The sequence below is a fragment of the Symphodus melops genome, assembly GCF_947650265.1.
Source record: "Symphodus melops genome assembly, chromosome: 6".
In the NCBI taxonomy this organism is placed as follows: domain Eukaryota; kingdom Metazoa; phylum Chordata; class Actinopteri; order Labriformes; family Labridae; genus Symphodus; species Symphodus melops.
In genome coordinates, this window is record NC_136696.1 from 20,350,739 (window position 1) to 20,368,786 (window position 18,048).

At 39.8% G+C, this 18,048-nt stretch overlaps 1 protein-coding gene across 1 annotated transcript in view; it reads left to right on the forward strand.

Moving 5' to 3' along the window:
- tp53i11b (tumor protein p53 inducible protein 11b) overlaps positions 1-17,677 on the forward strand; it is a 32,485-nt gene extending 14,808 nt beyond the window's left edge. The window contains exons 3-8 of the mRNA XM_079347076.1: positions 6,301-6,440; positions 10,570-10,628; positions 11,029-11,077; positions 11,415-11,511; positions 14,052-14,153; positions 15,172-17,677. Coding sequence (XP_079203202.1) covers positions 6,312-6,440; positions 10,570-10,628; positions 11,029-11,077; positions 11,415-11,511; positions 14,052-14,153; positions 15,172-15,305 — 570 coding nt within the window. The 5' untranslated portion in view covers positions 6,301-6,311 and the 3' untranslated portion in view covers positions 15,306-17,677. The remainder of the gene's footprint in view (positions 1-6,300; positions 6,441-10,569; positions 10,629-11,028; positions 11,078-11,414; positions 11,512-14,051; positions 14,154-15,171) is intronic.
- Positions 17,678-18,048: the final 371 nt, after the last annotated feature.

Here is an 18,048-nt window from a genome sequence, read left to right on the forward strand (position 1 = left end):
CAAAAAAACCCAGAATAATAGAATATAAAAGATTTTAAAATAAGTGAAATCACAGAGTAAAAGCCTTTTTGTGAAGGAATCACATAGTAGAGGGAAAAAAACCGAAGTCAGATCTTCCAAAGTCTGACGGCTAACACTGTTACTGTGCTGAAGTATTCCCATCAGCACCGCACCAACCGTGAGAGTGAATTCATTGACTATAACATCAGTGAATAATTCTGAGTGGGCTCACGACACGGACATTCACCGAGGATGATCTGCTCACGTCCGTTGCTACAGTCTGTCGAGCAGAGTGTTTGTGTGCGGATCATTGACTCTTAAAGTGATGCTGCTACATACGTCAAACATGTCGATGAGAGGATTAAGCGGCTATATGGCAACTGTGTCTCGTGTTATTTCTGGGAAGGGGAGGAGACGAGCAGGCTGGAGAGTCTGCTTTCTTATTTTGAGTAACACATTTAGTTCACAGTTGCTCCTGCACACCTACACACAGCTTCCTTTTTACAATACAATTATTATTATTTTTTTTTACAGGACATCTTTGTAGTCACTCTCTTGGGGACTTTGCACCTTTCCCTTGAGATATTCCTTCTATGTTTAGCAGCTTTTCATTTCCACAGCACATGTTCTGTGCCAAAACCTTGGCAAAGCCACATAAATCATTGTAATTTGTGGTACAAAACTCTCACGCCTTTTTTTTTTTTTTTTTTTTTCTTCTTCACTACTGGTGGACTCTGAGTAAATGAGGCTTCTCTGTGTTCTTCTGTAACAAGACTTTCTACCTTCTCTCTGTTTTGCCCAAGCTGGGAATATGCTGATGTTCTGCAAAGACATGCCACTGGAATGAAAGAAACCCTATTTCTCCAGATCGCATCAATAACATGCACGACAGCATACTTCCTTGATACACCTGCTCGTCTCTCTTTTCTGAAACCCTCCAGGCTATTTTATGCATCACATCACAATATCACACATGCAGTGTTTTCAAATACTTTGAAGATAAACCTTTTTTTTTTTTTTTTTTCCTCTCACAAGGAATAGGACGTCGATGTTCTCTAAAGCAAGACATCAACCGCTCGCTTTCTCCTAAAATGTTGAGAGTGGGTGTTCTCTATTTTAGTCTGTTATTTTTTATAATCTGCAATGTGTTTAAACAGGAAAAGAGATTAACAGGATAGAATGAGCCTTTCCTCAGTTTACATTACTTCAGTCATATCGAAGAACGGATGCATTTATGTATTTAGAGTGCACTGTTGAACGATAGACTGAAGCATCTTTATTTTAAATGCTTTTACATCCTAGATTGGAGGTAAAGTCTCGGAATTTGATTCCATTTTCATTCTTGGGGGTAACAATTTGTTTCAGGATCGATCCTGAATTCAAAACAAATCTGGATTCATGCATTCAAAGTCCACCTCTGTTACACCCGGCTTTAGAAGACGGCTACACTACCAGTCTCCTTTGAGCTTAAAAGCAACAACTCAGCTCTTGTCTCTTGAAGTCTCCGATGCCGACAAGGAAGCGTGTCTTCACTCCAGTCCACATAATATACAACGATTGTTCATTATCCAAAATGTCACCAACAACAGAACCAAGAAGCCAGCAGAGTCCCTGGTGGTTCTCAGCTAAGACCTCATCATCAAAGGTGCTTTCAATCACCTAAGATGTTTCCATTAATGAAGAAGCCATTGCAGGTTGCCAGGCAACTCTATCAGCATTGCTCTGGTGAGTCAAGGAGCACTGGCTGAGGGGATTCAGACATAGATTCTTTTTTTTTTTTTTCTAGCATGGGGAGAAATGTGTGATATAACAGCTCAGCCAGGGAGGTGTGTCTGGCTCACTGGTTCATTGCAGATTGTGTCGGGGTGCTAATGGAGGTAGAGATCAGGTTCTAAAGTCATTAACTTCTCCTATTTACATCGCTGAATGAACAACTTTAATCTTCAAGATCTTCTTAACCCCCTCCTCCCATTCTCTTTTGTAACTCTGCCAATAGAAAAAAAAAAAAAAAAAGACTTGGCCATTTCTCTTTGCCCACATTTGCTCCACGTTACGTTGTGGTTACAGGATGCGGCGTTTTATAACTGAAGGTTATTATAAGGAACAGTGTGAGTTGTTCTACAGCAGCAGTATTGTATGCTTATGGTATAATTCTATATGCAATAATGCAGTGTGATGCAACATATATTCAAAAAATGCTTTGATCAAAAGCGAGCAGAGAAACGCTTTCTCAAGTTCTTTTGATGGAAATGAAACCAGTAGAGCTTGTTTACTGTCCACAACTTTCCAATGTCATCTAATTTCAATCATTTGGGTCACAATTCGATTTGATAGTGCTTCGATATTCAACACACTGTAGAAGTTAAATATTAACTTCAGTTTCCCCCTGCAAACATCATAACGTTGTGCTCCTGTGTTGATTTTGCGATAAGCCCAATTTCTCCATTGTGAAGAAAAGTCCAAACACGTTTTAATCACAGATTTGGATATTAATAATGCACCACTATCTCTCTCTCTTTTTTTTTTTTTTTAAAGCTAACGTACTGACAGCTCTGTGTAGTCAGATAAAGGGAAAGGAAATGAAAAGTTTCCGATTGTACACTACCACTTCCTTGTCTCCTTCTTCCTCATCCCTGGTCCTTTGCTACACATGCAACAGGAATGACAAGTGAACCGGGCGCGTTTTTGCACTGTGTCACACGCAAGCTGTTCGGACACTTAAATGGGAAATAATGATGTCAAGCCGATTCTGTTGCTGATGTTCGCTTGCGTCGCGTGGTGTGAGGACACAGTGTTAAAAAAATGGGTTTCTCAGCATGACTTTTCTCTCCTTTTCTTTGCCTTCTGCGCTGCCTCTTCCTGCTGATCGTGTCAGAGAGGGAAAGTCTACTCGAGAGAGAGAGAGAGAGAGAGAAAGTCCTTGTCTGAGCGGGAGTCCATCTGGAATGTTTGACAACAGAAGCCTGAACACATGCTGTTTCACCTTCACTGACCTCTTAATCCGACGTATGCATGCCAATTCATGGGAGTGTTTTCAAGCCAAGTCCTCACATATGTTTCGTAGACAGAATTGTACAGAAACTTTTGCGCTTCCAGCTGTTTGTTTTTAAGCTTTATTATCTTAGTATTGCTTATTGTGTTTCTGTAGCAGCCAGTAATATGAAAGATAATCAAAGTGTTATGTAAAAAAAAAAGTAAGCAGCAAATCTTATGTTCAATACTTCATCCAGCAAATGATTAGTATTTTAATGAAGTTATTGAGTACATTGATGTATGTCAGTGATTAATTGAACAACCACTGAAAAGATTTTGTACAGTAGGAATTCCATTCGAGATCTCGGTGTATTCTTTGCACATCAACTTCTCTTACAAACACACACTGTGCATTTTCACATCAGTAAGGAAAACAACCATATTTTCTGTCGTCACTTGCAGCCGACTTCACACCTCCTGTATGTGAGGACGCATGTCCTGACAGGTGGATCCGTTTGTGATTACTGGTAGCAATACCAGCTTTCCTCCTATGTGCAGACGACGCTCTCTGTCAGAGGTGCTGTTCTCATACTCAGTGTAGTTTCATGGAAGCTCTCGTCTGATTCCTCCCGAGAGTTGTTGTTCTGTGGAGTTGCCCTCGATTGTTAGACAGGTTGTATGCGACAGTCTCGTTGCCTCTAGTTGAACCGCATGTGCAGTTACACTATTGAGTCAAAGGTGATTTTCATGATCTTTGCTGTTGCTTGTCCCCATTGACTCCACAGGCACCTTTAATTAACCATGATCAATAGGTGAGTATCATACTATGACAGCTGGCACAGCGGCAGGCAGAAAAATACACATAAAGGACTTTTAGATGTTTGTTACCAATATTTTAAAAATATGTACATGATGAAGCTTGTTAGTGTCTACATCGCTAAAAGTGTTCATTAGAAAGTGAAATTGTAACAAAACACAGTTATTAGAGGAAAAGCTGTTTTAGTCTTGTGGTTTAGAAAAAGTTTCAGACAGGTCAGCGCTTCTTTTCTTTTCTTAATCGTTCCTGGGTTATGAAATTCTTTTGTTGTATTACTGCTACCAAACAAAGCTGGCTGTTTTAATCACAGCAGCATGTGAGGATCAAAGTAAGTCGTGCTGAGAGCTTGATGCAGGAGGAAAAAACTCAAATGGGGAAGAAAAAAAAATGCTGGTGAAAAAAAAATGCAAAAGTTGAATCCACTGAGTAATTATTTCAAATAAGAAGTCGATGTGCTTATAGCCATTGTAAGGACATGTGTTTACAGTATAGGCTGACATGTCACTTAACATGTCATTAGTGAAGCCTGATGGTTATGTAGAGCGAGACCTTCATTTAGTGAAGCCCAGCTTTAGTTACATGTACTTCAACTTGAAATCATTTTCACATTTGACCCACAGCTAATATCTGAATCTGACCTCGTCTTCTGCTTAAAAACAAACATTGTGACTCTTCTATACCTGACAAAGTCAATAGGATGCCGTCCTTTTTTACAAGGTTCTCTCTAAGCTGTTTATCAACTTCTGTATTTCTTTTTCCAAGATCACTGGGGTTCTTTTTGTTTTTTTTCAAGAGCACTATTTTTTTTTTTTTTCCCCAGGAGTTTTATTTTATTTGAGTGCTCAAGTAATGTGGTCAAAACATTGTTTGTTACGATCTACAGTGTCTTGCATAATTTATTCAGCGTTTTCCAATTTGATTATGGATTCACTTTGAGGGCTGTTTTGTCTCGCCAATCTGGTTATTGGTACACTTTGACGTCTGTTTTGTTTTTCTAATTTCATTATTTAATATTTTTTTGTTCTTCCAGCAGTTATTCGACTAATTAAAGAAGAAAGTTCGCCTTCTTCTTCAACAGTACTATTTTCTTGCATTCTATGAAAGTACACGTGTTTACCGATACGTCAGACAAGTCACTGAAATGACCTCAACTAGGTTGAGATAAGGATGCTCTGAAGGACTACAAAGGGAAAGGTTGTCCTCGGGTCTATGACATGTTGGGGTTGATTAAGTCCCACAGTTTAAAGCTGATCATTTAGCAGACATCCGGGCTGGTCAGACGATTTTTAAGGATCGTCACCATGAGGTGTTGAGGGTCCTTCTTTCTTGATGACTTGGAAAAAATTGGTGGTGAGGTGTGGTGTAACCCCTCCCCTGTATCTTTGCGACCCCCCCCCCAGCCATTTTATGATGACGATTTCCGGTAACTATTTTTAAGGGAGTGATTTCATATAAATAAATAGTCCGAAATACACATAATCAGAGTCATAAATCCCCTCCACCAACGTGTCAGATATATTCTCACACACACACACACACTCATGTCTGTTGGCCTCCAGCACACCTAGCGGACGCCAGCTTGGTTTAAGATCGTATATGTTGCTGAATGTGCAATCATTATCTTTTACCCAAAGAAGGACCACTGAGCAAATCCTCAAGGGGATTATGGGTAGATTGGTAGATAGTAGGGGTGATGTGTTTCGCAGAGTGGTCTGGTTTGTACCTCGGTTTTGGGGTCAAGTTCTTCAAGAAAGAGTCAACAAGAAGGCCCAGATCTATAATTATGTTTCTGTAATTTATCATGAAGTGACAGCACTGCAGAGTACAGTTTGTGTCATCTAGTGTCCTTCAAAATGACCTGTGATAGTGTATTAACCTAAACCAGAAATAAAGAAAACTACAAAATAAAAAGCAACATGGAAATGAATAACCGGACTTGAAAATATAAAATAAATGCAATGGTTAATATAAGACAAAAGTAGATATTGTACATGATCATCATATTCATACTTTATGGATGACGTCACATTAGCTTCAACATGTTTCGGATGTCATAACACAGCTGTCTAAAAGAAGGAGACAGGTCTGCTGGCTCCTCTGTGTCATCGTACCACTCCCTTACATTAATCTTCTTCTTCTGTGTGTTGCGTTTGCTTCTCCGTTTAATAGTGTTCAGCAAACTGGAGTGGGGTGTGGATGAGTCTGTGTGTCATCACCTGTTTTTCTCCACTCAGACATATTCTTTGTGCGTCTGCATGAACTGAACAGTGACGACTGAAACTTGACTGCACATGTTGATTACGAATACCTTCACAGTCCTGGGGAGGGAGGGCTGTCCATACAAAAAGGCAAAGAGGACTAGTAACAGTATTAGCTTCAATCACTTATTACTTTAGTGTATTTTACCTATTTTCCCTTTTTTTTGCAATCTCTTAATCTAATGTATTGATTTGTTTCCACTCCTCACTATTAACACTCACTGCCTTCTTCTTCTTAAACCTCTTTCTCAGGTGTGCACACCATGACATCTAAACCTCACGCTCCTCTGATGAAGAAACACAGTCAGACAGACCTGATAAGCCGCCTGAAGAGCCGGAAGATCCTTGGAGTCGGCGGTGAGGATGACGACGGCGAAGTGCACCGCTCAAAGGTCAGATTCTTAACATGATTTTATACTTGTCACTCTTAGTTATTACGGGCTGTATTGCAGACAACAAAGTCGAGAAGTGTGCATATATTCGCACATCAGCAGTTAAACGGTTATCATCAGTGAAATGGATAACGTCGCTGCAAGGCACAGGAAGAAATGGCATTTAGCCTCCAATGCAGTCATTAAGTCCGTTCATCACGCTTGTAACATTTCCATTGTGTGCATTTGCAACTTCTGCTTCAGTGAATCTAGATTACATAATGTCATGAGCTCCCAAAGCTCCACAGACATGTAGCTGGCTCCCATGGGAGAGACTCCCTCCCTCTTCTATCATCTCCCCTCCTCATATGTAATGGCACTTTCATATGTGCTGTGAATAATGGTGTGTAAACCAAAAACACAGCAGCCAAATGCTGGTCCATGCAACAACATCAAAAACACTTGTCGTACTCATGCTTGCTGATGCACAGGAGCAGCAAATAATATTTCTTTTTTTTCTTTTTCTCAGAGGACTCAAATATCAGAATTCGGATGATTTTCCCCTGATCAGATTGCTTTAAAATGATCATAGGCAGAGCACACTGTGCCTCACTGAAATATTAATAAGGCATGTGTGTGGGAGAAGGGAAGAGAACAGAAGGGAGCAGGCTGATAGTTTGTTATGAGCTGCCGGCCCCCTTTTCTCAACCCTTGTTAGTGTTTGTTTTCTCTCCCAATGTTTTAGCAAGGAGCCTCAACCCAGACATCTGCCACTCTGTCCCTGTCAAGAAGCAAACTGGTCAATAATAAGGAATGCTTAATGCCTTATCATGACTGCATATAAAGTTTGTGTCATACAAATGAGATACAGTTCATAAAGACAGAGTGGGATACAGAAATAGCCTTGCAGAGCAACACACTTCTGATGTGGTCTTAGTACAGTTCGGTTCACATTCAATCCTAGTTTCAATTTTATAGTGTTAATATTTTACTGCAATATTGATGCCTGTTTGGTTACCCCGACTGCGAAAATAGAAAACCTATACACCCAATTGGGTAGTTTCTCATTTTTGATCACCAACAGTTTCAGTTTAATATCTTTCTCTCTGTCCTTCGCTGTCGGCTTTTTAAAAAAAATAAAAAAATAAATATGACGGAAGCATCGTGGCCTTTAAAAACCTGAGGTGTAGAAAGAAGCAAAGTATCAAACATTTTGACAACCAACAATAGATGGATTGATAGATGGATAGATAGATAGATAGATAGATAGATAGATAGATAGATAGATAGATCTATATTTGTATCTATTTATATATATATATGTATATATCTATTTTTTTCTTATATATGTATATATTTTTTTTTTCTTTCAAATCACAACAGCCGACAATAGTAAATACAATAATGAGACAACAGCCAACCAAAAGGGCATATGTGTGACAAACCTCACCACCTGAAGGGTGATATGAACAGCACATTCCCAGTATAAATGATCTGTACAGTGGTATGAGTATTGATAAGAAAGTTTGATCAAGTGGTGGGCGGCAGCATAGTCACAACATTAGCCAGGCATTGTGGGCCTGAAGTGATAGAAATACGAATAGTTAGACTGACTGACAAGGTGTTGTGGTGCCAATTAGCATGGTCGACAACTTTATTTGTTGTCGGCCAATTATTTTTACAACACTTTTTATGGAACAACACTATTGCAGGTTTCATATTTGTATAGGCTTGTTTGTCATTGTGTGTGCTGTTTCAATTATAGGCTTCCATATTTAATCGTGACATTGGCCCGATATTTAGAAATGAAATATTGCTGTCACAATGTAATTGTTCCCTTCTTCAGCTGGATTGTGCTGTTGTCCTTGAGCTGTTCTATTCATCCTTGCCACAGGTGTTTGTGTCAAGACACCCATGGGAGCTAACAGTAAGGTTAGCTGTGTAGTAGGAGTGGGTTTGGAGGGCTTTATTCCTGTGGCCTCTGTAAACAAAAGAGGGAAGTGCTCCTTTGGACTGTGTCTTCCTGCCATTTTGACTGCTTGGAGATAAGAATAGTGTTCAGCATGACAGCATCATTTCAGGATTTCATAAACCAAACACGCCATATTATTCTTTGTTTTCAATTGTGTCCATAATGTTTACAATGAGATGAATAAAATGTTCATAATCCCCATCTCTCTTATGGGACTGCACAAATACATCACATCCTATTTTTCCTTCCCTCAGGCTGAAGAGTTGCCCTTAGTTCACCTTTGTTACTGTATTTAGTTGACTGAGTGAGTGGTGACAAGGTCAGGCTCTAGGAGGGGGTGTTAAGTGTCTGCTGTGAACAACATTGTGCTTTTTCTTTTCTTTTTTTTCTTTTCCTGTTTCACCCTCTATCCACGTCTCCCTTCCGTTCTGCTCAAACTCCAGGCCTGTCCTCTGCCATCAGTTGACGTTCGGTTCCCTTGGAGTATCTCTCATGAATATTTATGTGTTCCTGTTGAAAACAGCCCCTGAAACCCCAGGCACAGGAAGGCTGATTTACCTGAACATTTGATCACAGCAGGTACAGACGGAGTCATTTACAGGCAGGACAGACTCACTGCAAGAGAGATTTGGTCTAGTCTGTAACTGTTCATCTCAATTTTTTCAGGGCTTTTTACTTTAAAACAGGACCACTGAGACAATACGTTACCTTAAAGGTTGAAGGTCAAGGTCAAAGATGGCTACACGAGGAAGCAGGAACAGCTACTGAAAGCTGGCGTACCGTTTCCGTGTGCTGCTGTGATAAAAACCCTCATTTAAATAATACTTGGACACATTAACTCGTGGGTAAACGTTTTGTCTTCCTCGTGACTGTTTCGCCTGTTCGACTTGGCTACAGTCAACACGACGGGGGATGATGGGTGGAGCAGCAGAGGGAATAACTCCCATGATTCCCTGTAAGCCTCAACATCATCTTTTGTTGCTGTTTTGATTGAAGAGCCCCCGGCAGCAGAATATACAAACAAACGTTTCAATATTTGGAAATGCTCAAAGGCAAAACAACTGAAAACGCTTGTTTTGATATCAATTATATAATTCATTTCTTTCAGTTTGAAAATCCACTGTCTCATTAAGCAAACCTTTTTTTCCCCCCAAGTTGTAGTGAATTCTTTGGAAAGGCTGCTTTTGAGATAGTAATGTGTTTTGCTCTGCCTTAATGGTTTCATGCTTGTGTTTATTTAGTTTCAGTAATAATAGTTCTTACTGCAGCCAACAGATGTTGAATAATGAACGGGACTTATTGATTTTAGAGGAGTTGTAGGACCTGTAGGCTTTGGGTGAGGAATGAAACGTCCATCTGGGGTTTATTGTCAGTTCATGCAGAAAAAAAAACAGTGACGTTTTTGTTCTCTGTGTGGTTTCTACTGGAAACTTTATTTCCCCCTCGTTCCCGTGTATAGTAAAGGCTTTTAAAAGCAAAGTATGAATCTGATTTTGTCACAATATGCCACATGAATACGTTTGTAAAGCGTAGGAAAAATAAATCTTTTTTCACAGTGACAAAATAGAACAGAATAAGAGTCCGCCTTCAGTCAGGCTTACCTCCTCTCACTTCATGTTTGTGTCTTATGGAGAGATCCATGTGAATAAAAACGACACTAATGAAGCCTTGATCAGCATTTTCTACTATCTGTCATAATAAGACGCGCTTATCACAAGGGTTACGTTCAATATGTCCGACTTTTCTCCCAATAAAAGTTTCAGGCTCTGAGGATTATAACTGGACTTGTGTTGTACTTGTGCTCCTTGGATTAAGTCAAATTGTAAGAAATGGGGCTTTCCCTCTGCTCCAAGCTTGATTGTTGGTTTATGGCCAAATTTTACAGCAAGTTCTCATGACGTACCCAGTTTATTTATAAAGTGTGGTAAAGGAAGGAAAAACATTATTAAATCAATATTACATTAGTCTTTAAAGCTCTGTTTGGGGATTTAATTTCCAGTAGCTTTATCCAAATGTGTTGACAACTGTTAATACACCTCCATTGAGAGCACTTTATACTAGTTTATATGGCACTCTGTTGTCAGGCTGTCATAACAGATATCTGTGAAGATGGCTTTATTGCTCCAGCTTCTCATCACTCATATCCTTTTTCTTCTGTCTCGTCTTGTTTGCTCACAGATCAGCCAGATGCTCGGAAATGAGGTGAAGTTTGCGGTGCGGGAGCCTGTCGGACTTCGGTGAGATTTCAGCTGCTCAGAAAAGCTTACAGTTAACACGACAGACTGTGGGAGGTCATCTCTGTGTCCCTTCGAGGGAAGTTCCACAAGTTGAAAACAGGATTGTCTATTCCGTTTACTGATGTTTAGTTCGAAGCTTTCTTGTAATTTTCGTGTCTGGGTTTTCATATGTAAGCTCTCCAACAGGTGACTTCTTCTCCAGCCCCCAAAAATATAATTTTCTCTCAGTTAAGTTTTTTTCTGACTTGCTCGCATTTAATTGGTGCGACACAACAGATTCGCGGCCACATTTATCGATGGGCGGATGTTTTTTTAACGGCTACTACTAAGGTTCAATCCTTAAAATGGACTATTCGTTGCAGTAAGGATACATTTTGTGATGTAATGTCTTTCTTCGTAGGATGTGGATGCTTATCTCTGCAGTGGGTTTCACAGTTATGGCCCTGATGGTGAGTTTTGTTTCAACTTCTGAAAAAGTCAATGAATATACTGCACATTAATACAGACATTTTAGCACAGCTATGAAAAATAAAAAACAGTTTAGAGATGGAAACAGACCGAGCTGAGTTACTGTAGACTGGAATAGTTCATTTCCATCTTATCAATGAGGGACATCTGGAGAGACAGTACAGTCTTTGTGGGCTCAATATTCTCTCTGTCCAAGGAGTCACAGTTCTTCTTATTCCCAGGCTGCTGCTTGTTGGGGACAGTTGTGAAGGAAATTATTCTTTTGTGTTAATATGACAGACGTGTGTTGTGTTTTTTTTTTTTTTCATTCCCACACAGGCCCTCGTGTTTCCAAACCAGCTATATGAGGTTGTTTTTGAGGAGGAGCTCTCCACGACTAGCATCTCTGTCCGTCTATACGGAGGAGCAATGCTCAGTAAGTTTCTACCCGTCTACCTCTTAAGTGCAAACACATCATGCTCCAAGTTGCAGCGCTGAAGAACATTGTATGTGAAGCAGCGACGCATCAGGTTGTACATTTACTGTCATGAAATAACTCTGGCGAATAACATTTAAGTACATAGTCTTGCAGGTACGTTTGAAATTTACACCCTCACAATCTGTACACAAATCTCTCTTCGTGCTGCAGAAGTCATACTTCTGTGTATGAAGTGAACTTTAAAAAGAAAAAAAAAAAACATTCAGCAGAACTCTATCAGCAAAGCCGCCTCTGCGTCTGTAGCCTCATATATCAAGTCTAGATCTTGTGGAAACACTGAGAGAGAGAGAGAGAGAGAGAGAGAGAGAGAGAGAGACTGAGAGACTGAGAGACTAAGTGGAGTTGAAACACAGACAGAAGCTGGCCCACTCATTCCAGCATTAAATTGGGTTCTTTACTGTTCCCTACCACACACTTATTACACACATACCAGGTAATTCATTTTTAAATCTGCTTGCCATTATTGTAAAGGCTTTTGAAAGTTGCTGAGTCAGTCACTCAGTGAGTGGTTATAATAATGTGAGAGGCAAGTATGATGGGAAATGATGCAGGGAATTAACAAGGCAAGGCTCGACATGTACTTTTTACTATTTCTCAATCTTACTTTTTGGTAAATCAGGTTTTGAAGAAGCAGAGGATTGTTATGGCTCAACTTCACAAACTACCAATGTGCATGAAGAGTGAAAGGCTTGAAAAGGTCAAAAAGCTCCAGCAACACGTGGCGCATGAAGATACATTTTATTAACAAATTAGGCCGACGAGTTTCGGCTCGTGGCTTTTCATCATTTTCTAAACGAGATTATGACAGTCTCAGAACATCAGCGCCGAGAACACCTGTAATCAAAGCAATGCAAACTATCTACCTAAAGCCTGATTAATACTTCTGCTCACTTCTATGACATAGCTACACTGAAGTGGCTTCAGCCTCGTGAGCACTACAGACCTGTGCGTTGGGTTGTCTGCATAGCTCTGCAATACTCCACCTTCAAATTGTACATGGTCGTCCAATATCTGTGCAAGTTATACAGCCACTTTCCAGTTCTGCCTTTTTCTCTGCGTATTATGTTTTAGTTGGAGCTGATAAATATTGTGCAGCAGTTAATTATGCTGCAATTTTGCGAAAGGAGCTATCGGAGGAGATGGAATGTACAGCCGCTAAAATCAGTTAAGGCAGGATGAGGGGAATTGTTTTTCAGTCGTTTGGCCACTGATGGATATGGATGAGGAAACGCACTTAGAGATTTTCAGATGACATTTAGTAGATTTACTTTGTAGTCTTCAGCTATTTGTCTCGCACCAGGGTACACACAATATGCACAGGGCTTGCAGTCAGTCACATTTTGAGGAGTTGCACTGCAGGCTGTTTATGGGCACAGTGCTATGCTAACCTGACCGCTGATGTTAAAGCATAGAAGTGTAAATCAGACTCGACAAACGCTTGCGATCTGTTGGTTTAGCATTTCACCTCAAGGTTATCCAGCATAACTCGATGTGCCATTGTTTCTGAATCATATGCATGTTCCACAAATGAGCCATACACCTTCCAGGTTCTCCACACGTTCTGACTGTAACAGCATCAGTTATGCGCAAATATAAATATGCATTTATTTAGGGGTAACTTTTTGCCGTGGTCTCATTTTGTTTTATGCTTAAAACTTGCAAATGGTGTCATCAAAAGGTTGCCAGTTTCTTAAAAAGGTTACAAATGAAAACCTGGCAGACTTTACTGTTGAATTTTGTCATATATATATTCTCATTCCCCCTACTCACAAGATGTTCATAACAAGGAGAAATCCCACCGTGCACTGCCTTGTACTCATATCTTGCTAAAAATGTAAAAATCTGGTACAAGAAAAAAAGAAACCCTGCTGTATGACTTCTGCGTAGCCTGAGGAGAGAAACTGTATTACCACATGGCACTGAGGAGAAAGATCGGAATAAAGCTTTCAGTCTCATAAAGCCAGCAAAAGATGGCTTCTTTATTTTAAATGTCAGCAGGGCTGCGGGGATTAGCAGAGAAACAGGATGATGTCTTACAAGACAAGGAGCAGTAAATGGGGCAAAGGATGGGGTCTCATCTGCCACACAGATGGAACCTGGCAGGCTGATGATTCAGTCCATCAGCCCTCCCACCTTTTCTTTCCACCCATGCTTCCATCCATCAGTGTGTTTGTGTGTGTATCGGGGGGGGGGGGGGGCTAAGAATGATATTTAGGAATTTGCAGGGAATGAAGTGACTGCACACAGGCTTTTATCAGAATCAATGAGTCGGAGCGTTCAACAAAATCAATGGGCCAATTATCACTGCATGCACAAGGCATCATAGATAACAGCTGCATAAAAAAAAAAAAAGGGGATTTGTTTTTAAAAGTGCCCCTGAAAGTTTATCTGTCTACTCTCCTAAGCCTCCTCTTTTTTCTGTTTTCATTCCCATGCCCCTGAACCTTTCACTTCCCTTTGAATGCCCTCTTTTCCAGGCCTGGCCCTCATCATGTGGAACGGTCTCTACACATTAGAGAAACTCATCATCCAGTGGACTCTGCTCAGTGAAGCCTGCTACTTTGCTGTCCAGTTTCTAGGTGATTAAACTTGTAGTTGTTTCCCCCCTCCCCTCCCCCCTCTTTCGGTCTTATTTTGATAGTGACTTTGTGTTCAGTCAAACCTTTAATTTGAAACTTTTCCAGATAGTTTAACATGTTTGTGTTGATACTGCCCTCTTGTGTTGAGACTATAGGATCACAGCCTTGCATTAAATCAAAAGATAGCTTTACCCCTTTTCAAGGTTATCTTGTGAAACTTTCCTCAGGTGCCTTTATGTAAATATGAACAGTTTTAGTTCCACACCAGACAGTAATGCACATTTAGCACTGATTTGATTTTTTTCAGTTTCCCAGCTTTGGATGTTGTTTAACGTGTGGAAACAACCAGATACCAATGTAAGAAGAAGAAAAAAAGCTGTGTGCCACACTGCATTAAAGCTGTGGCATTCTTTTCTGATCAATACAACATCAACTTTGACTTTATCATTGCTTTCCCAACTTGTTGGGATCAACCCAATGATTACATTTAAAATACTGAACTTGTATTTAATTGTGAAATAAATAAAGATCTCCCTTCCCTTGGTGCTGGACAAATTTAATTAACTCCAAACAAAAAAGAAAAAAATCTATAACAATGAATTTCATAATTCTCAATTAAGGCATACTGCAGTTTGAATCCACATAAAAGAAGACAGGAGCTGATAAACTGGCCCCTTTCATGCTGGTGGGGGTTAGCGCTCTCTTTCTTCCCTTTGGATAAGTGCCCAGTGTTTTACTGTCCCTCAGCTACAAGAAACATTATCAAGAGAAACACAAAACAGTTTTATTTTTTAATTAAAAGAATGACGCTTTTTAAATCTACACCCGTCTGTCATTTGCAGCAACAGATGCGTGTTTTAATAATTGAATTTGAGCTTCGTTTCAAGGCCAACCTGAAAATATACCACAATCTTTGAAGCTCCACTTTCCTGAGATAAATAAGACAAATGAAACACTTTGCCTCTTGATTAATTTAAAAATATGTATTCAGGTTTTGAATGTTGTTCTTTGGTTTCAGTGACATCTATTACCCTGATGGAGATTGGCATCCTGCCCAACGCTGCCATTCTGCTGCTGCTCAGTCGAGTGCTCTTCCTGGTGGTCACCATGGCTTACTACTACCACCTGGGCCGTAAGCCCAAGAAGATCTGAGCTGACACTTCCAGGGAGGGGACATCTGGGTGCACATCATAAACATGGGCTTAGAAGGTTTGGAATATTAATTGATCAGGGTTTGGCGCGTTACTTCCCACTGTATTCCCCCCGACCACCACCACCACCACCATCAGGGGCTTACCTTATATGAACCCTGAGTATTCAGTGGATAAGCACAGCGTCACATTCCAGTCTCGACAACCAGAACGACAAAACCTCAGAGTGAAAGTGAATTACTCTTTCAGTGGGCTGTGAAGTCAAGCCTTTTGAGACACATTTCTCTAATTATACAGAAGGAGCGAGCAGTCTGTTGTGCTTAGTGTCACTAGGTTATATGATTTTATTTGTACAGTTAAGAGTCATTTCACACATTGAACTGTGTTTTATGTACACCAAAAATGATTTCCAGATTCAGTATTTAGTGTTATCCGACTATTTCTTCTGAATCCCACTCAAGGACCATCTTATGTTTGATTCTGTGTTTTCTGCTTGTAGCGCTGGGTGGTAATTCATACTGTCTGTATGCCAAAGTGAAGCCTGAACATCTGTACTCTTGCATGCTTCCCTGACAGTTGTCCAGTGCACACCATCGAATGGAAACGTGTTAGATTCAGGTCCAGCCAGTTAAGCTACTCTTAGCACCCAATCAAACTGCTCAAGATCATTTATACTCAATAATGCCAAACAATAGTTTCAGATTTAACAACCCCAAAAGCAAATGCTGAATCCGAACAGGTTTCTTTCGTTTCTTTTATTTCTTGGGATTATCAAAAAAAAATCTGCCAAAGTGAATAGGAAATGTTTTGTATGTAGTATTGAAGCAACAGAGATTAATACATACTGTATATGTTTATAGACCAGCATGTACACTGACTTGTAAAAAAAAAAGAAGCAGCTTACACCTGGCCCGGTTGTGTGTACACTGTAAGATGGGGCTTTGACAGAAAATGTGACCTTTACTGCAAAGCTAGTTTCACAAGCTGAGCATGTCAGTGTGTAGAGCAAACAAACCTAAGGTGTCTGTTCTGTGATGTAGCACAATTTTTTTTTTTTTTTTTAAACAAACACAGTATCTGTAGCCTTGCCTTAAAACTACTTAAAGAAAACTGCATCGTAATTCTCTTGTATATATGTAAATATTATTTCCTATGCCATGGTGTTCTTGTGAACCGAACAGGGAACTTGTTCAGTATTAGTTCAATGATTTTCAAATCTTTCTCTTGGCATGTGTTGTTGTTTTGTACCTATTTAAGTGAATTTGTGTTTTTGACGTCTTGCATGCAAAAATAATCCAGCTAAAGAAAAAGCTTCAACTGAGTAGCGAGCTGCCGACCTCTATAACATAAATAGCAATGAATGGAAATATTAACTAGAAATGGTGAACAGCCCAAAAATGGACCCACTGATTTCAAAAGACAGTTTAACTCAACATGCTTTAAATCTTGTAATTTAACACTCGACAGACTTGCACCAAATTGATATACATGAAGTGCATTTTCTACCTCCCGATATTAGCCCCTCCCCTCAGGTAAACACATCCAACTACAAAGGGAGTGTCAGCAGGGATCATTTGTCAACTCTGACTTCTGCAAAACAAGCACAAAACCTCCGAAAGATAGTTGACCCATTTTGTAAATGTAACTTCAAACATCATTTTGACTCGAAACAAGAAGCATACAGTAGGTAGGTCTCCTCCAAAGGTGGTCCATGTTGTAGCAAGTGACCACATTGAGTCCTGCCCTAAAAAGGGAGTGGTCCTGAGGTCAGAGTGATTGATGGGTTGCAGTGGGTAGTCCAGTGCTGCAGCACATGTGCTTGTTAACTTGGTTGATTTTTCAGTTCAGATAGGGAACGCGAAACATGGGTGAGGTCTCCTGTACTCCTCAAAGTTATAATTACCCTTTTTTCCAGTGTTTAATTAGATATAGCTCTCCTGACAGACATTGTGTGTCCCAACCTACTGCTCAGTCCTGTCTCGCGTAGTAATTATGCAGTTCAAGAGAAATGTCGTTCCATTTCCGTCAATACAGCTGGCCTCAAATCATCAGCCTCATGAAACGTTCAAAGCAGATTATTTACGTGGAGATGGGCACTTTTGCAGAGGAAGGGAGGCAAAGAAAACAGCTCTTTCATCCTCCTGGTTCTCTGACATCAAAAAGTCCAAACATTATATTTGTGAATTGGCAAGCTGAGCTATTTATTCCTTCTGCTATTAGATCCAACATATGGTGTCCTGTTGTGAATAGTAAACAAGGTCAAACCGTTTCGAGTTGTAGCAATGTGTTTTTATGTATATATGTGCTATATTGTACTTTAGAAAATGAATTGTTATGGATTTCCACCATTTAGAAATAAAGAACACAATTGTATATTTTGAATATTTCAAAAGTTTTATTATCGGTTGTGTTCATTTTTCCTTCTGATGTTTTTGGGATGCAGCTAACTTATTTTCATTCTCAGCAATGTTTAGATTTTTTTTTCTCAGGTAATATTTAAATGTTGCCCTTCTAAAATATAAAGAAAGAAGTAAACAAATTAAGTAACCTGAACAGTAACAGACTCATGTTGACCTGCCATCTGCCCAAACAGTTTGGAAAATGGAAAGTATAGTTCTCTGTAGCCTCTGCCTACCTGAAGAAAGTTGAGTCTTGACCAAAACCTGCCATTCAACAAACCGTATGTGCCATCAGACAGAAACCACTACTTTATTTGAACATGTCTTAACAACAACCAAGAAAAA